Source organism: Taudactylus pleione, unplaced genomic scaffold (assembly GCF_031769625.1).
Source record: "Taudactylus pleione unplaced genomic scaffold, aTauple2 ptg000397bl, whole genome shotgun sequence".
NCBI classification, from domain to species: Eukaryota; Metazoa; Chordata; class Amphibia; order Anura; family Myobatrachidae; genus Taudactylus; species Taudactylus pleione.
The window spans coordinates 1,188,038-1,215,710 of NW_028284799.1; the positions used below are offsets into that span (position 1 = coordinate 1,188,038).

Genomic DNA, 27,673 nt, shown 5'->3' on the forward strand with positions numbered 1-27,673 from the left:
CTGGTCACCGGTTTCCGTCTCCTTCTGAATGTGAGAGTGTGATACTTGTGTGTTCCAGAAATTCTTTCTTCTCTCTTCTCCTCCTCCGGTCATTGGCTTGTTACGAAACTAAGGTGCCTTGGCTTGGGTGGGGGCGGGGTATAGGAGAGGGGCCCGGTGCATCCTGGGAGCACAAGTTTAACTATTGAGGTGCCTGAGACTGATTTCATCGCCTATACCCCAAGGTCTCCTGTGGATCCCTATGGACTTAGTAGAAATAGAGATAACAAAGGGTAAGGTCTTACCATATCTCTTATTTTTTTTTCAGGGCAACAATTATGGTGGGATAAGTGGAACCAGATAATCTTGTACTGTAAATTTAAATAATTTATTAAGACACTTTTGTATGACAGTTTATACATAAACAACATTGTGAATTTTTGTTTTGCTAGGACTGGATCTATACTCAACTTTGTGAAACAACCACTCCTCTGCATCAGCAGCTTCTCCCTCTTATTGATGTATACATCAACTCCATCATCACCCCTGCATCCAAATCCAGCCCGGAAGCCACAAACAAACCAATCACAGAGCAGGAAATACTGAACGTTTTTCAGGGTCAAATGGGGGAGAATTCACGTTCCAGCCTATGCCACAAAATAACCACTCAACTGCTGCTGCTCTATTACCTTCTGTCTTACGAAGAAGCTCTTCTGGCTAATTCTAAGACGTTAGGTTGGTAGTTTCATTTTTAAATAGTTATGCTTCTTGCTCTTGTTTTTTTTTATTTTTTATTAAACATTAGATTTTTTTATGAATTTTGACATACTGGATACATAAATAAAGCGGGGATACAGAAAGGGAAGTACAGTGCAAAGAATGGGCTAAACCCAAATAGAATTACACAACTTAGTCAATTAACCCGGGGAAAAGTACACAGCATGGAATTATAGCAACAAAACAAATTCCTTAAGGATCACACTGAGGAGAGTTAAGTATACCAAGGTCTATACTTCTACTATACATGTCAGAGTGTCCCTGTTCCTCCCTATAGTAACTCCATCCGATGTCAACTATCAGATCGGACATCTCCCAATGTGGAAATCCCTCTACTGAAAGAGTACATTGGAAGATCTGGAATTAGATTAGCTATACTCTTTAGAGACAGAGCACGGAGAAGGTAGCGTTCTATCTTCCGCAGCTGTAACTAACCTACACCAAGCAATAATAGTAGCTACATTTGCCTTCGACTCTCGCAGATCTGACTGCTTCAGAAACACAGAAGCCATATGAGGTTTTGGAGATCAAAGGGCCCTGCTGATTTCATCTCCACTACCACCCAGAGTTTCAGTGAGACCTAATTAAACCAATCTCTGGCATGATTTATTAAGCATGCTGACTGATACTTTTCCACTTCTTGCTCTTTTGATTTTTTTTTTTTTCCTAAAAGTAGAAGTCCTCATTTTGTGGACTTTATTTTTTTTTTAAAACTTATTATATTTTTACAAGTGATTAGACATTGTTTTAGTTTCTAGACAGACCCTTGCAAATGTAGCTTTTAAAGATGTCTAGTCATTCCCTAGATGCAATCTCTAGCTTAGTGTCTATAGCACTTGCCTTCTTTCCTATAGATTCCTCTTCTTTGACATTGTGGGCATGTGTAGTCCTCTGCCTATGCCCACCGATACATCAGAAAGACTGTATCATTGGAGGTGAAATGAATAGCGCAAATAGCTTTTCCATTCAACTAGCACAAAAATCTACTTCAAACTGCAATTTAGGATGTATTCACCTGACTCCACGAACATTTATAATCTGTAGGGGTAGCGGAAGAGCCAGACAAACTCTGCTAGAGAATGTATTTAGCAGACTTTTTGACATAACACTTTTGAAAAAAAAAAAGCAAAGTATATTTTTCAGTATAAAATCATTTTCTTATAAGCATGCAATCCAGGAGTTAACTTTTGGAACCATGAAGCCTCTTGTCCAATAAAATTAGTGTCCATGTCCTTCGAAATATGAATGTTTGTGCTTGTATATACTGATGTAGAGACGTGTCCTTTTTACACTGTGGTTTCAATTACACCATATAACCCATTCGCTGCCACCAGGTACTAGGTGACACTGCTGAGCTGAGCACCTTGTCTCTCAATATGTGGCTTTATTTGCACAAATAACACTACTGGAAGTGACAAAGCTGTATTGCTACTGTACGCAGACCACTGTCATTTTTGTACATCTGTGTGCAACCTTTTGCTTATCTGCGACTTTGTACATGTTTAAAACCATTTTCTGTGCAGTAAAATTCACAGCCTAGTATCTCTAGTACACTGTGAGCAGCTTTTCCCTGATTCTGTGATGTGTATAAGACACTAAATTTAAAGTACAGTGTGGTACTCCTCTCAATTGTGCCGGATATCTTGCCCTGTATGGCGTATAGATGCTAGGTGTATGAGGACACATCTGTACTGTTATTGGTTTCATGTGTGCTTTTGTTGGTAGTCACTATAAGTATATATGCAGTTATTGGACTGAACAAAAGAAAAAAACCTGCAAAAATAGTTACCTAAAATCATTATCATTTTGTGTTGGAATTACAGCTGCTATGCAAAAGAAACCCAAGTCTTACTCTTCATCCTTAATGGACCAGATTCCAATAAAATACCTTATTAGACAAGCACAAGACCTTCAGCAGGAACTAGGAGGTAAGGATGGGAATGCTGTGGTATTATGGTATTAGATGTGAACTTATATCACTGAGTGGCTTTAGCATAAATCTATTGGAATATGGTGATTGAATTGTGTGGGTTGCATCCAAGGTGAAACCTTTATAATTTTGTCAGCCATGCTAATAGCTTATGGGGACTTTTATGAAAACTGATGCACAAGAAAAGTTTGCCATAACCCAGAAACTTGCTTTTGTTGTGTGTAGACCTCTGAATGATCAGGTGATGCTTTTGAGTTTTTGCGCCAGGCTATAGATGTCAGTGAAATTGTGCTTTAGGCAACACTGTGGAGAAGAGCTTACTTAGGGGATAAAAGCCACTTTGGGCCTGATTCATTACTGATCACAACGGTGACTATGCAGGCAGTCAGTCGATTGATGCATACGCACAGCGCAACACAGTGCGCGAGGGTCTCAGTGCGAACGCAGACACTACGCAGAGTGATTGACAGGAAGTGAGCATTTGGGGGTGGTGACGGGGAGGTCGGCGAAACGCAGGCGTGTCCGTGCGTTTGAACGCTGTTACAGGTGCGTGCACAAATTAGCCACTGCCATGGTATATGCAGCTTGAGCTCCCACTGCGTGCAACGAGATTTCTGAGAAAGCTGTCCTTCTGAAATTGTGCGTGAGGCTCCAATGGTACTCTATGGTTTTGCTACGTCTTACGGATGTGAGTAGGGGGAACTGGGCTTCCTTGAGTTAGGCTGCGACGGCATTGCGATTGCAAACATTAGCATATTTTTGCAGTGGGTCTGTGTGCGTAATTGCAGTTGCGATCCGTAATGAAGCAGGCCTTTTGTGTGGTGTTTCCTTTTAAGACCGTGGTTCTCCATCATTTTCAACCTGGGTACCCACCTGGCAGCCCATTTGCGTTATTTGTACCCCAAACGCTTGTAAAACAAAACTTTTGTACTTAATATAATTGCTATTAGATAAAATATATTTAGGTACCTCAATGTATAAAAGCAATGTGTCACAAGAATAGAACTAATTTTACTTGTAGATTTTACATATTACAATTGATGAAAAACTGACAGTAAAACTAGAGCCTGCATATGCTTTCTTTAATAGTGATACAGGAGCATACTTTCATTTTGTCTTCAGGGTCCTACTGGGATGCATAGGGCTAGAGATCCCTAGGGCACTGCTTTCCCTTTGTGTCTTATCACCTGGGTGTCCCTCCCGACCATTACAGAAAATGTTTTAAGTACCCATGAACATCGCAGCAAGTATCCCTAAGGGTACTAGTACTCCAGGTTGAGCACCACTGCTTTAGAATACACTTAGCATTTATGTAGCATTTCTGTTTAGTATGGTTCTATACTTTTGCTACATTTTGTTATCTTATATTCACCAAAAGTTTTGTGTTTATCTTTTCTCTAGGCTTACACTCTGCCCTACTACGCCTACTTGCAACTAACTATCCTCACTTGTGCATAGTGGACGACTGGATATGTGAAGAGGAAATTACTGGGACAGATGCTCTCCTACGAAGGATGCTGCTGACAAACTCTGCCAAAAGTCATTCTCCCAAACAGCTGCAGGAAGGTAAGCTTTGTAATTTGGCTGTGTGTGTTGCTGCAGAAGTGCTCCCGGGGGTCTCTCTAACTGGTTTTCTCTTTCTTCCATGGGTGAAGCTGATTGTTTTATTTTTATTATCACTTGAGCAGAGGCAGCGCTCATGGTAGCCGCTACATCTGCCTGCTCCGGTGTCTGGCGCATTAGCGACTGGGTCAGTGACACTGGCCGGTCCCTGGAGCACACAGCGGGGATGGTGCGGACAGAGTAACAGGACAAGGAAGAGGCTCCTCGCGCTGTGGGGAGCTAGAACAGCGGTGATCCCCCTCCCACTGGATCACCAAGGACATAGTTGTAACTGGACGCCATTGAAAATTACGACAAGTTCCTGGGGGTCAGCCATAAGTTAAAGGCATCTCCCGTTTCGCTCCTCGCCCCTCACCCATTTTGGCGTGCTCCCTCCACAGGGCAGATCTCAAAAGGTCCCAGCACTCACCTCATTAGGCAGCCATTTCAAGTTACTGGCCATTCCTACTATACAGCAGAGTAAAAAAGCTCAGTAGGCTAGTGTGCATTAGATAAGCAAACCTGAAACAGTCTGGACAGTGTGTCTGATTGCTTCTAATGTATATGTGGTCACATGTTTACTTTCTAAGACCTGACAGAACTTGGTTATCTCTGTTCAAGTCCAGTGCCAGAACTAATTTTATTATGAAGAGAGCAATCCTCCCAGGAACTAAACTTGCATACTGGTGCTAGAGTATAAGTGTCTCTATCCCTACCTCACCTATATAGGCATGGGCGCAACTAGGAGGGGGGGGTGCACGTGCACCGGGTGCTGGAATGTAGGGGGTGAAAAAGGGCTGACTCGCGGTGGCTTGGGGGCTGCAGATTAAGAAAATGGCCATTCAAAAATGGCCACCGCCAAGGAGGAGACAGATGCTAGAGGTCCTACTGGACCTCTGGTGTCAGGCCAGCGCAATGCGCACAGCATTCCCGGAAGTGCTGGGAACGCTGGTGCTGCCGGGAGAAGATGCTGAAAGCTGCATCTTCTGCCATGAAATCCCCTGGCAACGAGCATGAAACCCCCTGGCAACGAGCATGAAACCCCCTGGCAATGAGCATGAAACCCCCTGGCAACGAGCAGGTAATTTTAAAGTAATCAGAAGCCTTACTGTGGGGCTTAAAATGGTGTCGGGGAAATATGTAAGTGGCACTTTGGTAATAGGCATTACTGTGTGTGGCATAATGTGTAATGGGAATTATGGTGTGTGGAATAATGTAAGTCACTATACCAGGGACGTCTGAGTAGTGCACTGCCATATGGAGGAGCAAGGACAAAATCCAGGTACGGGAAGGGAGGGGGCGCAAAATTATTGCCTTGCACCGGGTGACAGATATCCTAGTTTCGGCCCTGATATAGGTATTGGCTGTATAGGACACGGACTGGTTTTTCTTGTGCAGACTGAACTTTCTCTGTGCGCAGGGTGCTGTTGTGGTTCTGCTAAATATTGTGACTTAACTGTGTAAACAGAGCTAGAGCTCAGGTTACAGCGGCAAGACGCACAATCCTATTCTCCTATATTATATAGTGTTGTATATATTGTGTACTAGTAGTATTCATTTATCCTACCGATCTGGTTTACTCCTGCTAAAGTACCTCTCTGTAGTTACTCACAAAATGTGCAGTTTCCCTGTAGAGATGATGAATCCACATATGTAATAACATGTGCTTCACAGTTTAGTGCACAGTCTTCTCCACGGGTTATTTATGTGCCCTCTGCTGGTATCTCCTCACAGGCTCCTATCAGGTCTGTTCATCGGCATTAGTGTATAATGTCTTCTCCTGCAGGCAACACTAATCTCAAAGGGAGAAGAGAAAAAGAATGTCTTTTTTGTTGGCACACTGTGAATATTATATTAAAATATAACCTTTATTTGTTGATATTAAAAGTGTATTGAATTAATGCCTCACGAAACAAATATAAATGTAACAGTTGTAATTACTCTAATTGTTAAATCACTATGTGAAGTGAAATATTAAAGCTAAAAATAAGATCAAATAAATGTAAAAAAAACACTGATTTACTGTGTGCTGTGACTGTGAATAATTATTCCAATATTATGGGTATAAATACCCTTCACTCATTGTACTTAGTATATGTGATCAAATTCATACCTCCTCTAAGAGGATCCAAAATCAATATGTCACTGTCATTTATTGACACTGATGATAACTATAGAGGAGTTAGGTGTGAATGTTAATTTACAATCAATGTGGTTGCATTACATCATCATCATATAGGTAAACTTTGCCAGTATATACAACTTAATTAAATGATATGTTAATCAGTCAAAATTGATTTTGAGTGTAGACAGTGGCAATGAGTTATTGTCAGTTGTAAAATACCCCTAACACACAAACCACACTGTATGAGCACTTCCTATTTAGATACAGAATTGCTCCTCCACAAAAGCTGATACATATGTTTCAAATAGGAAGTGTCAGAATAAATAGAAAATAAGCAGCTGATAAAGAATCAGACTATCTTTTGTCCACACATTCAAAGCACATTGGTATATGGTGCTAGTATCTCAAAATTAATTATCCTATTTGGGGTCTTTATTACCCATAAAACAGATATCAGTTTAGAGAATTGTGAATAAATAGATGTCTTGGTGCTGTTAATATAGTAGGATCTTCACACCCCTATTGTTAATATCCAGCTGTTATCTCTACAAAGGGTGTTAAGGGACACATATTACATAAATTTAATGTTACTGGTGTTACTGCTTAAATAACATCAATGCTCATCTGTTTAGGGCATCACCGGTTTGTATTTTCCTTTTAGCATGAAGCTTCTGTCAGGGTAATAAATTATGGCTTCACACGCGCTGTAGATTTTCAGTCAGCGTTCCGTCTTATAACAAAAACCCTTGTCCCCTGAATTACCCCGCACACATATATATATCTTCTCATCAAGGCCCCGTTAGCGGAGAAACTTCGGGACCATGCATCATTGACTCATCAGGGATGAGTTCTTGGGTATGATCTTTGATACCTCTTCAGAGGGTGTTTCTGCCAATAGACAAGGTCCAGCCTATTCAGGCTTTGGTCAGGATGGTACTCAAACCAAAGAAAGTATCCATTCATCTCTGCATTTGCCTGCTGGGCAAGATGATGGCCTCTTTCGAGCCCATTCAGGTTGACAGATTCCACTCCAGGATTTTCTAGCTGGATATTCTGTCCCAGTGGTCGGGATCACACCTCCAAATGCACATAATGGTTTGGCTGTCCCCTCAAACCCGTGTGTCTCTGCTCTGGTGACTCTAGAGGGTCATCTCACAGTGGGTCGCCGGTTGGAATCTGGAATTGGATTCTTCTGACCACGTATGCCAGCCTTCGGGGCTGGGGGGCCGTGGTGTTGGACACCCAATTTCAGGGTCACTGGTCATGCCAGGAGGCTCTCCTTCCTGTCAATGTACTGAAGCTCAGAGCAGTATACAACGTCCTTCTCGCTGCGTCCTCTCTTCTACAGGGACAAGCAGTCAGTGTGCAGTCGGACAACGTCGCAGCAAATTGTCATGGCGGAACTCAGTCGGTTGGCTATGCGGGAGTCCAGTCGCATACTGCTATGGACGGAGCAACACATAGTCACAATCTCCGCCATGTTCATTGCCGGCATTGAGAACTGGGATGCAGACTATCTCAGTCGCAAATATCTCCATTCTGGAGAGTGGGCCCTTCAACCGGAGGTATTTCTGCATCTGGTTCAGCGTTGGGGCAGGCCTCAGATAGACCTAATGGCCTCTCATCGAAACCACCAGCTGTGACTCTACTGTTCCAGGATGAGGGATCCAGCAGCGGAGGAGGTGGACGCGCTTTCTGCTCTTTGGTTGTACAGTATGGTTTAGCTTTTTCCACCTTTTCCTCTTCTTCCACTGGTGCAAAAGCGCAAGTCCGTCACAGTCATCCTGGTAGCCCCGAATTGGGCGCGTCGCATCTGCTACTCTGATGTTCTGCGTCCCTCAAAGGCCTCTAACACTCAGACCGGATCTTCTTCAACAGGGTCTATTCATTCACCACGGGTTACCGCGTCTGCGTTTAACGGCATGGCTTTTGAAACCGGGATCTTAAGACACAGAGGTGTCCCGGAAAAAGTTATTCCCACCATGCTTTGGATCCGGAAGCTGGTTACGGTTGCTCAATACCGAATTTGGAGGTCTTGTGTCACCGTAAAGGATCTCCTTCTTTATCCTTTTGGCTGTCCCGTCTCCTCCTCTTCTTACAAGCGGGGTTGGAGGAAGGGTTGAGGTTGGGATCGCTAAAGGTACTGGTCAATACATTATCTATTTTTTTCCAGCAACGTTTGGCCTTGCTTCCAGAAATTTGAGATATATAACATTATTTGCCGGCCTGGTTCAGGCCATGCCCCCTCCACGTGATGTCACACGGGGGCGGAGACACAATCACCGGTTATTACAGCAATACCCGGAGTATACTGAGAATGCTCCGGGGAGCTGTAAGGGCAGCGGTGTGAACGTCTGAAGCATCCGAAGGACGCTCCAGGTGGCACTGCTGCATAGATTCTGGCTGCAGGGTGCCATTCTAGGCACCCTGTTAGCCAGATGAGGCTAGCTGAAAAAAGCTCAGAGGGCCAGACCAAATGATTCCGCGGGCCTTATAAAGCTCCCCTGCAGGAGGATCCCCATCCCTGGTTTAAGGCCTTGGAGGAGGTGGATCTCAAATATCTTTCTTCGAAGACTGTTCTTTTGTTGGCGCTGGCTTCTGCGCGACGCGTATAGGAGCTGGGACCCTTATCTTGCCGTTCCCCATATCTTCTCTTCTATGACGACCGGACAGAACTGAATAAGAAGCAGTCTTTCTTGCCGACGGTGGTTTCCGCTTTTCATATAAACCATCCTCTGGTTGTGCCGGTCTTGTCTAGGGTCGATGGTTAGTCTACATCCCTGGATGTGGTGCGAGCTCTTCGAATCTATGTGGCTCGGACCGAGAATCTGCGAAAATTTGACTTTTTTTGTCTGTTATGATGCAGTCCGGCGGGGATGGCCTGCTTACAAAAAGACTTTGGCTAGGTGGGGGGAGATGGGCAATTCCACTGTGGAACAATGCTGCCAGTTGCCTGCGTGGTCCCCTATGTATATCTTCATCAGATGATTCATGTTGGACACTCGCCTCTTGAGATACTAGTCTTGGCAACAGGTCCTCCTCACAGCACAGGAGCGGTTCCTCCCTTAAGGGGACAGCTTTAGGACATCCCATGGTTCTATTGTCCCCCCATGTAAGAGAGTTGGAAAATTGGATTTTTGTTCTTGCCTGTAAAATTATTTTCTCGGAGTCCCCTATCTGGCTAGTGTATGGTTTCTGGCATATATTAAGGTCACAGGGTTTCTACCCTTTTTTTGTGACTGGTTTCTGTGTGCCTGGCTTTGTCCTCTTCTCCTTCTACTCCCGGTCTTTGGCTTTGTTAGTATTAACTGGCTGCTGGATGCAGGGGGTGGGTTAAAGGGTAGAAGTAGCCTATGGTGCTGCTTCAAACTTTAGCTCCAGCTCCACCTATACCCATGTTTCCAGTGTGTCCCATGGACTCAGAGAAAAGGATTTTTACAGGTAAGAGCAAAAATTCAGTTTCCATAAAAACAAGGTGCTTTCTATAGTTCTGTGCTTCATATTATAATATACAGTAAATATGATCAAAGTGGAAAATGTAATTACAAGCATAGGGGGCACAAAGTGTGAATACTACAGAATATGCAGCTGTTGGGTAAGATGTAAAATTTTAGGATCTTGCAATAGCTATTGCTGAATACATTTTCATATTGTTACTGGAGGGCATATGATGGCTGTGAAGAACACCAGCAGAGTCGCACATGGGCACTGGACATGAAATTGGAAACTTGCTAAATTGTATATTGTAAAATTAGTTTTTTTTTCTTTTATTTATTTCTCTTTCTGTGATCTATTTTATTAGATGTTCTGCTGTCTAGGTTTTAGAAAGTTACAAAAAAGCCAGCAAGCCAATACCGTTTCTCTCTGTGTATAGTAAGCTGAAAGAGAATGCATATTTTTACCAGTCTTTGCGTGTTTTACTTTGTTTTATTAAGTCTTTCTCTAAAAATTTATATTTTTCTTCTTTAGCATTTCTACTACTACAGAGCAACCATACACAAGTGATGCAAATTCTAGAGCACTTGACTTTGCTTAGTGCCAGTGACCTTATCCCTTATGCAGAAGTTCTCACTGCCAATATGAGCGAGCTCCTGAATGTTGGTGTGCCACGCAGGATCCTTCAGACCATCAACAAGCTATGGATGTCCTTGAACACTGTTATGCCAAGAAGGTAGCACCCATATTATTTCTCTAGAATTTGCTGGCCTTGCAAAAGGGATATATTGTTTACTTAATAACTACTGTATATCTGCTGCCTGTGACCTGGAATTGAAGGCTTCATTCTGTAGCATCACTGAAGTAGCAGTCTCATGTACTCTATAAAGCTGATCCAAAGGGGAACTGAACCCACAAAAACCTATTTCGCAAATGATAAGATGATATGCTAATGTTTCATGATGGAAAATAACATTGTGATATTGCAGTAAGGGTATAAAGATTCTAAACATGTCTCAACAAATAAGAAAAGAACTGTCTCACTATATTTGCCAACCGAAAGTTGATTTTCTGCTTGAATTTGTCAACTAATTCTCCTTTATTTGCTATTTAAATTTTTTATAACTGAAACCTGGTTATCATAATTCAGATTTTATCTTTTGTAATAAAAACTATTATTTACCAGCAGAATCTAGGGGGCACAGGGATCACTCTGGGTATAGCCTGGAGAGGGAGAGTCTGGGTACCAAATAGTTACTGATTTTTCCAGCCAGCAGTTTTAGTTTGGTGTCAAGCAGGAGCGGGGGCCATTTGTGGGGGCTGCTTTTAAGTGGCGCCCTGTTACTTTTATTTTATTTAATTTTATTCTCCTATTTTTTTTTATAACATAGAGCGAGCAGTGCAGGGCGTCCTATATGACGCCATCACTGCCGCTCCAACATCCCCAGTGTCGGTGGCGTCAGCACAAGCGACTGGGTCTGTGACTTCTGCTGCTGGTCTCCGGGAAGGGCCAGCACAACACCGCTCCCGAGGCCGCAGCCGGATGCCGACTAGGGGCAGGTAAGAGCATGCTCGCGGCTTAACACCGCTGGTGCGAAGACCACCATCAGTGGTAGGGTGTCCGTATTCCATACATTAGACCACCAGGATGTCTGCTAACAGGACGCCGGTGGCAGCGGTGAGGGCCATGTCCCTGGGGTCCACACCAGAGGTGGGGGGGGAGGTCTGGCTTTTCCTGTCCCCCCCCATCCCCCACACCTGGGCGCACTTGCTCATAGCAGACAACCTGTCCCCAGTAGAATTGCTTTCTCTCTCTCAAAACTCTCTGCTTCTATAGAAAAATGCTGGGCAGCCATTTTACAAATAGCAAGTTTCAACACATCTCTGGAGAGTAGTTGGGCTCCTGTCTCCATGTATACCTCTCTATAGCTAGTCCTGCCTTATTTAGGGCTGGTTTGTTGAGCACTATTATCACCCATTGGTTCTGTGCCTTGAATGTTGTGTGCATCTTTCCTGAGGTACTTTATATTTATGTCCTAATAATTTGTGGATGTGTGTGTATATATGTATGTATCGGTATATATCTATAATATGCGCATATATGTATGTGTTTATATCTGTCTAAGTACCCCATCAGTAAAGCGAGGATGCCACTGTACTATAGGTAACAGTGATGGGGCTGTTACTGTCTCAGTCATAGAGAAATTGCTTAACATCAGTATGACTTGAGTTTATCTCTCTCTATAGCCCCACTTATTTCTCTTTGTGCTGCTTTATCATTCACGGCACAACCCTGTAATCTACACCATCACTGTTTTTATAACTTTTGTGTGGGGGATACACTTGGACTGCTTTTAAAAGGCTTCCAAGGTTGAAGCATCCAAGGAGGTGGGTGCTACTATCTTACATAGCTGTTGAACCTTTTTCTAGAGCTGTGTACTAATGTACTTTCTCCACAGACCTCTGTGTTCTTATACCATGATGGCAGAGGAATCCCTATCACAGGCTTTCACCTACTCAGTACAGGAGTGGCCAATGCTAACCAGCAGGGGCGTGGCTCAGCACAGGCCTGACAGCGCTAGGTCCTGTCCTTGGTACAGAAAACTGGAGTCTCCTGGCTCTTAAAAGGCAGACACCTGTAAACATAGCAGCCCCCTGGTCTTGACCCCAGGTACTTAAAGCTGAGGGAATTCCCTTCTTTTAAGTAGTCCGGTCCAGGTCTGCCCCCACAGTGGGATACCTGTTGCCCACATAAGCTATCTGGGTGGCGCTCTCAGTTGCGTTGCTACTAAGATGGTCAGCCATTCCCCCACTTGGGTGGACTGTCATCTTTCGCCTCTGTAGGTGGCCTTCCTTCCCGCAGTTCTCCTGCAGCAGATGACTCCTAGGCTGCCAGGTCGTTCATTCGGGTGAGTGGGCTCTATATTCTGATGCTTTTCAGTGCCTTGTGATCATTGGTGCCTGACTGACATCGAGATCATGGTGTCTCGCATAAATACAAGTTACTGAGATACTGTTCCAACTTCAGAGTTCCCAGAGCTCTCCTTTTGGTAGCTCTGGCAGTACAGTGGAATTTTCCACTCTTCTTTATCTTTCTTCCACTGTTCATGCTCCACGGATTCCAGTTAGAAGAGAGCATGGTGATCCTTATGGCTTAGCTTGGCCACGGCGGCCGTAGTACGCAGCTCTATCCACCTCTCAGTCAGCGATATAATGCGGTTTTTGGTCTCCGAGCCTGTACTTCCATCAGCCTTGCTATGCATTTCTTACCTCTTGGCAACTTGGACCTCTTGGGGAGTGTGGTTAGAGGCTTCCTCCCCAGATCATTCCAGCTATTTTGAATCCTCTGTTTTCTGCGAATTGGGGGCATTTGGCCTCTTCCTATGGATACAGGTATCCAACCTGTCGGTTATCCTCCAATAACTGCTTGCACGCCTACCAGAGGTTCAGACATTTTTTTTTAGGGCGTCCACTGTGTGCTATCTCCATTAGTTCTTACCAGGTGGCTCCTTCGAACCTTTCCTTGGTTCTTTGGACTGTTCGGTAAACTCCTTTAGGAGTCTTTGATTCCTTTGCGGTGCGCATTGCTCATTCATTGGTTTACCGGGACAGCTGTCTTGCTACTTGCCATTGCTTGGCGCGATGGGTGTCTGTTTGAGCGCCTTGTCTTTTCGCTCTCCCTCTGTGATCTTTTCTTTATATCGGGCCGTTCTGCGGTCTCCCTTGGGTTCTTACCCAGAGTTGTGTCTTTGTTCCTCTTCTACCTGGTTGTGTTGATCTGGGTTTCCGTGTTCTGGACTCCTCACCCTGTGGACTCGAATATAAGGATTTAACAAGGTAAGACTATAAATCCTCCTTTTCCACAATAGATTCCAGTTAAGAATAAGGCTGAAGATTTAACACATGACTATGTAATTTAATTAACTGAATTAATTTGTTTGGTTTTGCTCTTGTCCACGTTGAAATAACAAGATTATATTTGATATCTATTTCATTTTGTCTCCTGTTTTAACTTGCAGGTTGTGGGTGATGACGGTAAATGCGTTACAACCTTCACTGAAACTGGCTCGGCAGCATAAATACACACAGAACGATCTCATGATTGACCCCTTGATTGTTCTAAGATGTGACGCACGAGTATTGAGGTTGGTTTGTGTTCGCCATTTTAGAGATGTGGACTGTTTGGTTTGTATGGTGTACTACCTTGTCTGTTCTTTTCCTGTTTCCAGGTGCCCACCACTGATGGATATCACCCTGCACATGCTGAATGGCTACCTTTTAGCTTCTAAAGCTTATTTAAACTCTTATCTCAAAGAAACTGCAGACCAGGATATTAAACCTTCTCCTAGTAATGCAATGGCATCTCTAGCAGGACAGGCAGAAACAATGGAGGTTACTAGAGAAGAGCTAAAAAACGCGCTGCTCTCAGCACAGGTAACTTGTCAAGACCTTTAATAGTTTTCTTTGTCTAACTTGCTGCACACTGCCCTTTTAGGAAACCCACTACAATATGGTTGGATTTGTCTACTAATTAGGATAGTGCCGCAGTACAAATCTTGCTGGAGATTTGTCTTCCTTCAGAGGAGGAAAAGAATCAAGAGCAACTGGAGGGAGAGGAGAGCCTACTCTGCAACCTGCGTGAAGTTCAGTGCCTAATCTGTTGTCTGCTCCATCAGATGTTCATAGCGGACCCAAATATTGCTAAGCTCGTTCATTTTCAGGTATTATATATTTGTCACATTGAATGTGTGTGTGTGTGTGTGTGTGTGTGTGTGTGCACAGTAAAAAGTCTTATAATCTGAGCTTTAGAAGTTGATTTCAATGGTAGTATTTAAAGTTTTGTGGTGCACCTGCATAGCAGTGACTTGTCTGGAAATAATTATAAAATGATAAAGAATGATTGTTGCCGACTATTACTTAAGCTAACGATTAGGTTTTGCTAACTTGACCCTTTTCTTACCACTAAATCGTTTATTAACTGGCATTTTGGAGATTTTGTTTATAAACCGCCATTAGCGTCAATGAACTTCACTCTTAACAGCGTCCCACTATTGCTGGACCCTGTTATGTGACAATTAAATTTTATTCAGGTCCTGTATGCCATTCTTCATTAGAGGGATATTACTTAGAGCTGGGCAGGGAAAGCAGCAGAAACCTAATCTGGGTCTCCTCTGCCAACTTGCAGTAAGAGCCAGGCATAGTGTGTCTAATAGTCGTTAGTTTGCTCCAGTTTAAATTGGGAATAGGCAATGCAATTTTGACAAAATATTTTTGGTCACGAAGGAACAAATGCTTCCCATCATTTAGTGGTTAATTTATTTCTTAATGCATGTACATTTAAATTAATTCCTGGTTTCTTGATTTTTTTTTTCCCCTCAGGGCTATCCGTGCCAGCTACTGCCTCTGACTGTTGCAGGAATTCCCTCAATGCATATCTGTCTGGATTTTATTCCTGAGCTCATAGCTCAGCCTGAACTAGAGAAACAGGTCACTATGTTATTTCTGTCTTTTATCAAGTTTTGTGACTTCACAATTTCAATAGCTTCAGGATATGGGTAGGGAATTAGCAGTCTGTTGTATTTGCCACATTATACTACACATTATACTGGTGCTGCATTTCTTTACAGTATTGACTCTGGTAGAAAATACTTGGATTGAGCATTTTATTCCTTTTTACACATGTGCTGCACTTCAGCTACCCAAAGTAGCTATTTTAATTACTTGATACAATTCTTTCTTAAATGTACTGAGATCTGTTATAAGATTATACAGTACTTGTGTACTTTACGGACTAATTGCAGAGAGAACCCAAGTGTCCTACACTCATTATTATTATCAATCCATGGTAATGTCTAAATCCCCTTCACGGAGAGGACCTTGACGTCATCAGCCAGTGTCCAGCGCCGTTCCCTACCATCCAAGTGAGCATAGAGGGGGAATATAACCTTGTGGAAAGCGTAGCGAGCCACCGAGCCCGAAGCGTGGCGAGCGAAGCGAGCCTGCAAGGGACCAACTTTCTTCTTTAGGTGGGGACAACGTTCGGTACTTGTGTACGTAAAGTACAGAAGTACCATTTAAAACAGTCATTGGGTTCTCTCTGCAATGAGTCCGTAAGGTACACAAGTACCGATTATACAATCACAGAAGATGACACACTTTCTTCCTTTTCTTTTATTGCCTCACCCTTCATGCCTCTCTCACTTGAGATAACTTTGAGCACTTTCATTATTAATAAAATATAATTAACAGAAATAATATATTTATTTACATAGCACTTTTCTAGAATAAAAAAAAAAAGGACTCAAGTCTCTTGATAGATACAATGAACAGAGGTTTACATTTTCATAAAATATACCATGAACAGAATACATAGGTTTGGATTTGTGTAAAATACAGGAACCATGAATATAATACAGGGGCGAGGCAGCCATTTTGGGTCATCAGTTCCAAGGATTATTCATCCTATCCATAAAGGATCCAGGGGAGTCGGCCATTTTAGTCACACTATATAGGATTACACTGGGTAGAAGAGGCACTGTCTTGAAGAGATAACACATCATGATGAAGATAAATATACTAGGTGCGAGAAATGATCCCTGAAAAATCATCAGAACCATACATTGTTCATCCTACAGTGAGGAATTGCATAAAAGTACAGTAGGTGTAGAAGTGTAACATGCAGTAAGGAATTGCATAAAAGTACAGTAGGTGTAGAAGTGTAACATGCAGTGAGGAATTGCATAAAAGTACAATAGGTGTAGAAGTGTAACATGCAGTGAGGGATTGCATAAAAGTACAGTTGGTGTAGAAGGAACAAAGATATTGGGTAAGTGTGATTTGGGAGAAATGGTAGAATAGGGAATCCATGGTGCGGTGGTATGACTAGATATGTAAAGCAGTCAGTGTATTGCAATTAGAAATACATGGTAAAATAGATTAATAGCAGGGATGACATACTGCAAAATGAGTGAGGTCAGAATGCAGCAATAGTCAATATTAAGCAACAATATGTAGAATTACCAGGTGAAGTTGCAGGAGGGGGAAATTGAGATGTAGTAGCACGCAAGGATTATTTTGATTGAGAATTAGCATTTTTGAGATCAGAGAATGAGGCCAAATCCAGTTAAAGCTTCAGTTATAAATCTGTATCATAGAAATGATATCCTTAAAATACAGCCTTCACAATGGCAGGCCAAAGCCTGTTTGCAGGTCTTTAAAAGAAGATAAATCTCACAAATCCTTTGCTGTGAGATTCTGAACTGTGTAAAAAAAAAAAAAAAGTATTGTGCACAGGTGGGGTAAGCAACAGAGTGACTGATCCATGGTTCAGTGATGCAGAGGTGCTGGATGGGTAAGCAACCAGATAAAAAGCATGGGGCATAGTCATATTGTTCTAGGGTCTATACATTTCCAGTGAGGATCAGACACTGGAAACGCACACAGACCTAGCAATTAGAATCCTTTTTTGGACCACTGAAACATTTCTGTGCAGAGCATTTTAAGCAGTTTTACCACCGACTGTATATGATGAATATACATTCAGACTGTAGAGGATGCATAGCTAAATTATAATACAAGTTTTTTGTCTTAGTCAATTGTAGATCAGTGTGCAATAACCAATATTTTATGTTCACAGATATTTGCAATCCAGCTTCTTTCACATTTGTGCATTCAGTATGCATTGCCTAAATCTCTCAGCATGGCTCGTCTGGCCATAAATGTAATGGGAACCCTGCTCACAGGTAAGTATTTATATATCTATATAATAAGCGAGAAAGCATGTCTGTCTGTCTGTCTAATAGTGCTTTATGCACGGCCACAGTTTTGGACCTAGCTTCACCAAATTTGGCATAGTGGTGTAGTTTGACCAGGATTAGGTTTAAAGTTAGTTAGAGCCACACATTTTAGCACAAACCCTAAAAATGGAGACACTCTTAAATTACAGGTTCCAGGGCTGGCTTTAGTGGAAATTGGCTGTCTGCCAAAACCTGTGAGAAAGCTACAAAAGTATAATTTTAGGTCTGAGCAAACTTGATGACTCGTGCAAGGTCATATGAAATCCAGAGTCTCTGGGCGTAACTAGAACTTTGTGGGCCACATAGCAAGATCTTAAAAGGCCCCCACCCCTCCCAGAGGTAAGAAAAACACATACAATTGCCCCCACACAGAGCCCTTTCACATTATGCCACACAGAGCCCATTCAGACTATGCCACACAGTAGTACACCTTATACCTCAGGTTCTCAAACTCGGTCCTCAGGACCCCAAACAGTGCATGTTTTCCAGGTCTCCTCACAGAACCACAAGTGAAATAATTAGCTTCATCTGTGGAACTTTTAAAACGTGTCAGTGAGTAATGAATACACCTGTGCACCTGCAGGGTGACCTGGAAAACATGACCTGTGTGGGGTCCTGAGGACCGAGTTTGAGAACCTATGCCTTATACACATTATGCCACGCAGTAGTAATGTCCTTTACACTACACAGTAATGCCGCTTACCCATTATACCACACAGTAATGCCCCTTACACTGTACAGTAATGCCCCGCACCCACTATACCACACAGTGATGCCCTTTACAGATTCTGCTACATAGTAGTAGAGCACCATATAACACATTATTCCACACTATAGTAGTGCCCCGTACACATTATGGCCCCCTTCCCAGCAACTCACCTCCCCGTGTTCCTCCAGCAGCCTCTCGCCTCCACCTGTGTGCCAGCAGGTGTGGATTTGGGGCCTCGTCGCCAGCTAATTACATCTGGCAGACAGCACAATTTGAATCTGGCCCCGGTCTGCAAGCTCCGATTGCCTCGCAGCCAGTGGCACTGTCTCCATGACTGTCTGCCAGTGTGCCAGTTGTAATTAGTTGGCGGGCCAGCACCAAACCAACATCGTTGACTCCTGGGCCCCTCTCAACGGCCCTGACTGGACCGGCCCACCTTGTGTGCGTGACTGTGGTGCAGGGGGAGCGGCGGGCCACAGAGGCAGCTTGGGCACCATAGCATCAGCAGCCCTTGCTCCCACAGTAGTTACGCCACTGTTTGCATGCTTGTTAGCAAACAGTGGGGTCTTTTTCAGGATCAACGGAATGAGGTTATAGGTGAGGACAATTTAAGCAGGTGTACTTCAGGGTCCAGTCTTCAACCCGGGCAACGCCGGGTATCCCAGCTAGTGTAACATAATACGGTCGACTATCTAATACTCTCTGGTCTAATACAGTTCTATCTAACAACTGGGGATCCAAGGTGCATTTACCTCACTGTGTGTAAGCAATTGACTGACTTTTTAATTTAACACAATAAACTACTGAATTTTCCCTGTTGCATTTCCTGTTTCCTATGTTTTAAAAGCTATGTCATTATAGGTAACAAGTAGTACATTGTTTTCTGAGATGGGTACAGGTATCCTGAGATTTTATAGAGTTTATGTTGAAAATAAAATTGTAAAATCTTACTCCCTGGTCTCCCTTTGACACCACTCACCCTCTTTCTGTAATATAGGTCTTTGATGTTAAAACAAGTTTAGTATTAAGTATAGTAATAACTACTACATGTATTATTTACTAATGTTGGTGGAGGCATAGTGTCTTAATAAAATCAATGAAATTACAGAAGTCATCAAAATAAAATTTGTTCTGTCATATTATTTGATTAGTCAACATGCCCTTAAGGTGCATACACACTGTACGATTAAAATGGATGATATGAATGATAACGATATCAATCATATCGTTATCGATCATATCGTGCATTTTTCGGTGACCTACGATGTGCGGGCACGTATGGACGATATCGATTTCGTCCATCGCCCGTGAATGCAGGCCAACCTGGTCGTTATCGACCAGGTTACTATAGGGACTCGCGATCGTTGATCGCTATAGTCATTGTTGAGTGGGTGGTGTGCTGGATGATCGATATCAATCGTCCAGCACACCCGGGAGATTGTACAATGTTATCGTTGCCGATCGTCCCGTGTGTACGCATCATTATAAGTGGGCAGGGGTCCAACCTGCAAGTGTTCAGGAAATAGTTTCAATATAAATTTAAATGTTTCTATACACCCTTCATACTGAAACTTCTTTTCCCTTTAGAAAACAAAATGGGTAAATAAAAATATTAATATTTTTCAAACAATTATGACATCATGGTTAAACAAACTATTTAATAGGAGCATAATTTGTAAAGTGTGTATATTAATCAGTAATATGTAAAATAATTAGTTTTATGTACACCCATTAGCCATAACATTAAAACCCCTGACAGGTGAAGTGAATAACATTGATTATCTGATTACAGTGGAACCTGTGAAGGGGTAGGATATATTAGGCAGCAAGTGAACAGTAAAGCTGGCCATACACTAGACCAACGTACATCCACCCATCCAACTAGTTGGCTGGTTCGAAATGAAAATCAGGTAATGTATTGGAGCAGGAAGACCGACGCCCGGCATACCGAACGAAGATAAGCCGGGCGCGGACAGCTGCGGGGGGGAGGGTTAGGTTTAGGTCTCCCGCGGGGGGACTTAGGGTTAGGCACCCCTGGGGGGAGGTTAGGGTTAGGCACCCCCCCCCCCGGGGGACTTAGGTTTAGGCAGCGGGGAAGGGGGGATTAGGGTTAGACACTTGGGGGGAAGGTTAGGGTTAGGCACCCCTAAGGGAGGGTTAGGGGGTAGAATTAGGTTAGCGATACTTACCTTAGGGACGATAAGGATCTTCACCCTTGCCGGGCTGCTGCTGTCGGGTTTTGAACTGCCGGCCCTGCGAACGGCGGTAATACCTACTACAACCCTTCTCGCAGTGGCATGCCAGGTAGATAAAATACAAGGAGTGCGCTATTTCAATACATAGCACATAGAAACTTGGAACTGAACAAGATGTGATGATGTGGGTCAATAAAATATGATTTAGAGGAAGGCCCCTAGATCAATGTCTATTCAGCTTGTTGGGAGACGTGATTTTCAGTTGAAAAATCTCTAAAATAATTTTATTTGTCTCCTCTTCATTGATTCTTTGACTCTTGATTTCCACAACCATTAGGCCTTTGGGGATTTTTTGAAGGACATCATAAAAAGGTTTTAATAGGCTGTGTGTGCTACAGTACCTGCTCTTCTTACTACATAACTAGATGTTGTGACTGATGCAGAAGGAAATGACTGTAGCTACATACCTTCTATCATGTCAATGATTATAATTTTTATTTCATTTTTCCTTTCTTTTGCAGTACTAACTCAAGCCAAGCGTTACATATTTTTCATGCCAACATTACTTTCTTTGGTACCGTTCTGTCAAGCCTTTCCTCCATTATATGAGGACATTATGTCATTACTTATACAGATTGGGCAGGTCTGTGCATCAAATGTGGCCACTCAGACCAGAGATGTTGACCCAATTATTACACGTAAGTAGGAATTGTTTCAACTTCTAGCACATTTAAAAGACTATATAGTATGGCAAATGAAGAATAATCCATTTGGAAGCATGAGGAATAGAGGGCAGGTAGAGGAAAGATGCGCATTAATAACGTGCCTTCTCTGTCATTGTTCCATTTATATTTAGATGCACAAACAATAAAATGGATCACGAGCCGATCAAACCCCTACCTTCGTTTATTTAAATCAGTGATTATTGGAAGCTCAGACCTTCTTCGCTAGCTTTTTTATTACATGAACCAAAGAGCTGTGATTATACACTATAGAGAGGAACACATTCCTCAGCAAAAGGATATAAATGGATATGAGAACAGTCAGTCTGTTTTAGTTTTTGAACTAACTGTTGTACTGACCTGTTTTAATATTACACGGCCATAAGGACAAGACGATGTTACTTGGCCTGCTGTCTGCAATTTCCTGGGAAACTAGGGGTAGTTATTTTAGTCTGGATGTAACAACCTCTCTCTGCAGCCTTGTGCAGGTCCTTATGTGATGAGAGATTGTGTTGTAGTAAGAAATGGGCACACTGAGGGCCTGATTCTGAGTAGGACGCTGCAGCTTCTGTGTGTGCGTCCTTTGCTGGTTTTGCATCTGCGGCTTTCTGCAAATACTCCTATAATCCCTTCCCTGGTGTACATCCGTGTGTCTGCATGTGCAAGGACTGAGATGCCCTCTTTAGTGTCTTTAGATGCTCACATACCACTTAGTGCATCTATAGAAGCAACCGTTGGTGCAGATTCTGCGTCAGAGTATGGCCTCCTATGTGAGCGATTTGTGTCTGAGTTTGCAACCACTTCAGCTGCACACCCCTAACACGCCCATTAGACGGATCATCTCCCTGCATCTGAATAGTCACCGCTTAGGAACGCCCAGCATGTTTCCAGTACGTTACTGATCAGGTGCATCTCAGTCACAGCTGCGCCTCTGTAAGTACACACTGTGTCACGCAGGTGCTCTGTGACTTTTTAGCGACTCTGACACGTGCGCAATAGCAAAATAGTCTTTTAGAGGTTGGTGAATGGGTCTTTGTTACTCAACAGTATTTGGTACCTGCCCAAAGGATGACTTCCTAAGCTGGACCTGTAAATAAATACAGTCAGGTGTATAAATATTGGGACATTGACAGAATTTTCATATTTTGGCCTCTATTCACCACCACATTGGCTTTGAAATGAAACAAACAAGATGTGCTTTAACTGCAGACTTTCCGATTTAATTTGAGGGTAATTACATCCAAATCAGGTGAACGGTATAGGAATTACAACGGTTTCCATATGTGCCTACCACTTTTTAAGGGGCCAGAAGTAATGGGACTATCAACTCAAAAGCTATTTCATTGACACGTGTGGGCTATTCCCTCGTTATTTCATTATCAATTAAGCAGGTAAAAGGTCTGGAGTTGATTCTAGGTGTGACATTTGCATTTGGAATCAGTTGCTGTCGAGTCTCAATATGAGATCCATAGAGCTGTCACTATCAGTGAATCAAGTCATCATTAGGCTGAAAAATCAAAACAAACCCATCAGAGAGATTGCAAAAACATTAGGTGTGGCCAAATCAACTGTTTGGAACACTCTTAAAAAGAAAGAATGCACCGGAGAGCTCAGCAACACCAAAAGACCCGGAAGACCACGGAAAACAACTGTGGTGGATGACAGAAGAATTATTTCCCTGGTGAAGAAAAACCCTTTCACAACAGTTGGCCAAAGCAAGAACACTCTCCAGGATGAAGATGCATATGTGTCAAAGTCAACAATCAAGACAAGACTTCACAAGAGTGAATATAGCGGGTTCACCATAAGATGTAAACCATTGGTGAGCCTCAAAAACAGGAAGACCAGATTAGAGTTTGCCAAACAACATCTAAAAAAGCCATTACAGTTCTGGAACAACATCCTATGGACAGATGAGACAAAGATCAACTTGTACCAGAGTGATGGGAAGAGAAGAGTATGGAGAAGGAAAGGAACTGCTCATGATCCAAAACATACCACCTCATCAGTGAAGCATGGTGGCGGTAGTGTCATGACGTGGGCATGTATGGCTGCCAATGGAACTGGTTCCCTTGTATTTATTGATGATGTGACTGCTGACAAAAGCAGCAGAATGAATTCTGAAGTGTTTCGGGCAATATTATATGCTCATATTCAGTCAAATGCTTCAGAACTCATTTGACAGCGCCTCACAGTGCAGGTGGACAATGACCCAAAGCATACTGCAAAAGCAACCAAAGAGTTTTTTAAGGCTAAAAAATGGAATGTTATGCAATGGCCAAGTCAATCCCCTGACCTGAATCCGATTGAGCATGCATTTCACTTGATGAAGACAAAACTGAAGGGAAAATGCCCCAAGAACAAGCAGGAACTGAAGACATTTGCAGTAGAGGCCTGGCAGAGCATCACCAGGGATGAAACCCAGCGTCTGGTGATGTCTATGCGTTCCAGACTTCAGGCTGTAATTGCCTGCAAAGGATTTGCAACAAAGTATTAAAAAGTGAAAGTTAGATTTAGGATTGTTTAGTTTGTCCCATTACTTTTGGCCCCTTAAAAAGTGGGAGGCACATATAGAAACCGTTGTAATTCCTACACCGTTCACCTGATTTGGATGTAATTACCCTCAAATTAAATCTGAAAGTCTGCAGTTAAAGCACATCTTGTTTGTTTCATTTCAAAGCCATTGTGGTGGTGAATAGAGGCCAAAATATGAAAATTCTGTCAATGTCCCAATATTTATGCACCTGACTGTACATAAAATAGTGTAACATTTCAAAAAAATACTGCATGTGTATTGGCGATAGACTCACCTAGTAGCATCAAGGGAATAGCAGTGCACAAGCATGATCAGTGTGCCCAGTCATTATGTTACATTACTGGGATAAGTGACTCTCCATACAGTGTCACCATGGTTATTACTTTCTTCACTTTCAACAGGTCTGCAGCAACTTAAAGAGAAGGAACTTTCCAGCACATTCACCCTTTCTCCGCTGCCAATTTCTGCTACAAAGGACCCAGAGAGTCTGGATCCAGATGTACAACTGTGTCAGCGAGTGGAAAGTACCATCATTGAGATAATTAACATGAGCGTCACCGGAGTGTAAATTAATTTGTTCTACACATTGTTTATCTGTATCAGATTTCACAGTGAAGAAGGAAACATGAACAGAAGATGCAATAAGGCTTGGTGGCTGCATGGTGTGAACCTTGTGATGGTTTGGCTAGTTAGATGCCTCCAAGTACCATGTAATGCTGGGCCTAATATCCGCGGTCGGCCAGATAATTGTACAGTGTATTTCCGCGACGACCACAAATTATTGGTCTTTCTGACAAGCCGAATTATCCAACATGTCCGACACAGATGCGATAATTTGTAAGTTGCAAGTCTACCGCATTCGGGCAGTGTATGTGCTACCCTAGGCAGAGCGACCATCATTTCCCCATATCCTTCCCAGCAGGGGAAGGGGTGGGGGGCAGAAAGAGTCTCATTTCCAGGGGAGGAACTTTGATATCGTGGCCATACACTGTGACATATCTCACAGTGTACGGCCATGATACCTGGAGGCTGCAAGGTAAAATGTCTGTTGGTCTGACAGACATTTTATCGGACAATGTATGCCCAGTTTAAGATGTCCTGTCTACAATGTTGTTCAAAGGTTTACACTTTAATATAAATGCTGCAGTTTCAATACTCTGCTGGTCACTGCTTACTAGTTACCCACAAAAGGGTGTTTGAAAACCACAATATATTTAGTAATATATTGACCAAGATGAGATAATACGATATTTCCAAATACAAGTTTGGACCTTATCTTGTGCTATGTGCTGCAGATCTTATTATGTTCCCTAGCTAAGCATTACAACTCATGCACAATAATGCACTGCTGGTTAAAAACAATTTCCATAAGAAATTAACATTTTTATAATGACTTCTGCAGACTTTGAGTGTTGTGTAAAGATATAAAACTCATTAGTTTATGGGCTGTGGCCCAATAAAACATTGTACAAAAGAGAAAACAATATGAAGTCAAACTGCATCTTGGTGAGTCACAATGTAATAATTAGAGGTTATCCGAAACATTGAAACTTCTTATATGTTCTTTAAGTAGTTGCCAGTGTCTGCTATAATCGGGAAGCATAACTATTTACATTGTGATATCCCCTTAGTTTGGCTCAGTTACTGGATATACTTACAGCTTTTGGCTGCAGCTGCCTTTTAACAGTAGTGTTTAGTATTTGTGGTTTCTTTGTGTTCTCTTATAATTGGTTTGAGAATTAGTGTTACAGTCACCTACATGAAGAAACAAAGTACCCCAGTGTCTAGTGCTGTCCATAAGAAGAATTCCATATATGTCCTGATATAAAGGAACCAAAAACAGCATAATAAAATCAATCAAAAGACCGTCTAAAAGATCTTAACGATAAGGGCACTAAAAACATATTTACACCTATAGTACTTGTATTATGATTACTATACGTAAAGCTTTTGTGCTCTGCATACTGGATCTATGGCTACCCGCATTAAAAACATGTAAATACTCCATTGATTATCATTGCTAAAGAAATGATTGTGTTCACAAGTGTTTACTGATTTTCCAAAATGTACAAGTGAATAACTGTAAAATTACTTTATTTTTGTCTGTGCACTTTTTATCTGTGCAGAATATGATAAATAGAAGTAAAATTTGTAAACACAAACAAAATAAACCATAGTGATGCACATGATTTACATGACCTAATACCAAGACCCACTGTGTATTTTTACAATGCCTTGTCTCTCCTTCAAATTGTTCCTTTTTAGTTGTTATAAAGTATACATTTTTATAATGAAACGTTTTAATGTGTATTTTTTTTTTACTATTTTGACTCTCTATTATGACTTATTTCCTAATTAAAGAACGTTTTATCATGAACAAAAACAAATGTTTGGAAATGTGGTTTCCGAAAAACCCCAATTGTTCCTGGCACTTATTGAAAAATCCCCACCTTCTGCAGGAGGTTGGAAGCATTTTCTAGGTCTCAAGGTTTATGCCTGAACGATATGTAGTTCCGATCCGCACGATGCCGACATCATTACTTGACACAGCCCATGTATCGCGCACGATCTAACAATTTGTATTTCAGATTTGTACTGTTTATGCACCATATCGTGTCTGAGAGAGTTCAAGGGAATTCACTGACGACATTGCATCGTTTGCGAGTAGTTTACTGTGTGGTCAGCTTTAGAGTCTGCTTTGGCATGTGATAATGGGTGTTTTTTTTCCTTTTTTTCTATTTGTACACACCGGCCATTGCCAGCTCGTTTAATCCCAGTATATCTGAAGCAAATATTCTATTTTTCATATAATAACTATCAGGTTATACGCAACATAAATATATGAACTTCGCAAAGTGTTAACCAGAATGATATACCTTTTAAATCATTTCCTTTTATAAAGATAACGAGGCACACCAAGTGTTATAAGTAAAACGTTTTTATATATCAAATCTTCATAAAATCAATGCTTGTCAAAATACAATATAGATGATACAAAGAGAGAGAGAGATAGGAAATGATTGCCGAGTGTGTGAGTGGGGGTTGTTGGGACCCTTTGTCCTATTGTTCAAACCGCATGGTCTCTGAACACAAACTCCATTTTGAAAACTCACATTGAAGACTCCCATAATGCCATGTTCTGGAATACCAATACTCTCACCCACTACAACTGTGTGATATCTTTTGACCAAAACAGTACATTATATTGTATACTAGTGTCTAATATTTTCAACTTTCCTGATATAACACTGATACTAGCCTATGATTACATCCACTATACTATACAAGCTTTTCAGATACTATAATGTTGTATAATACATATAAGCTGATTCCTCTGTAATAGTTAAAAATACCACTATACAACTCATAGTACACAATTCTATCATAATACTATAAAGCATCCACCAACCACATGGACCAACTTCAATTTCCATTGAACACATGGGTCAATGGGGGAAGGGGGAGAGCACATGGAATTTCCTTTGTTCACACCACATGGAGGTAGTAGTCATCTTTAAATGCCCAAACTATGATAATATATAACTTCACAATACTATCACAATATGGCTAGCAATCTGCAACTCCCATGGAACCACAACCACTAGCTGATATCAAACAAATATACATCTACAGATTGCAACATTTCACCCAATCTCCATCCCAATCTCAAATACACAATGATACAGTCAGACCACGAGAATACAACACATGGGAAGGAAGGGGGAAAGAAGTACAGATTAACACAGCCAGCTTTATGTATAAAACTGAACCAAAATCACTGCAAACTTTTACATATCGTCTACTACAAATTAACACAAACTAAGGAATAACCAAAGCATTACAGCTTGATAACCTGGCCGCTAACAA

General features: G+C 42.0%; 1 protein-coding gene across 1 annotated transcript in view; it reads left to right on the plus strand.

Moving 5' to 3' along the window:
• The window catches only part of INTS2 (integrator complex subunit 2), a 95,175-nt gene extending 69,010 nt beyond the window's left edge, over positions 1 to 26,165 (plus strand). The window contains exons 14-24 of the mRNA XM_088446348.1: positions 432 to 714; positions 2,580 to 2,684; positions 4,088 to 4,252; positions 10,383 to 10,584; positions 13,868 to 13,993; positions 14,078 to 14,282; positions 14,384 to 14,569; positions 15,228 to 15,335; positions 17,485 to 17,590; positions 21,070 to 21,246; positions 24,208 to 26,165. Coding sequence (XP_088302474.1) covers positions 432 to 714; positions 2,580 to 2,684; positions 4,088 to 4,252; positions 10,383 to 10,584; positions 13,868 to 13,993; positions 14,078 to 14,282; positions 14,384 to 14,569; positions 15,228 to 15,335; positions 17,485 to 17,590; positions 21,070 to 21,246; positions 24,208 to 24,374 — 1,830 coding nt within the window. The 3' untranslated portion in view covers positions 24,375 to 26,165. The remainder of the gene's footprint in view (positions 1 to 431; positions 715 to 2,579; positions 2,685 to 4,087; positions 4,253 to 10,382; positions 10,585 to 13,867; positions 13,994 to 14,077; positions 14,283 to 14,383; positions 14,570 to 15,227; positions 15,336 to 17,484; positions 17,591 to 21,069; positions 21,247 to 24,207) is intronic.
• Positions 26,166 to 27,673: the final 1,508 nt, after the last annotated feature.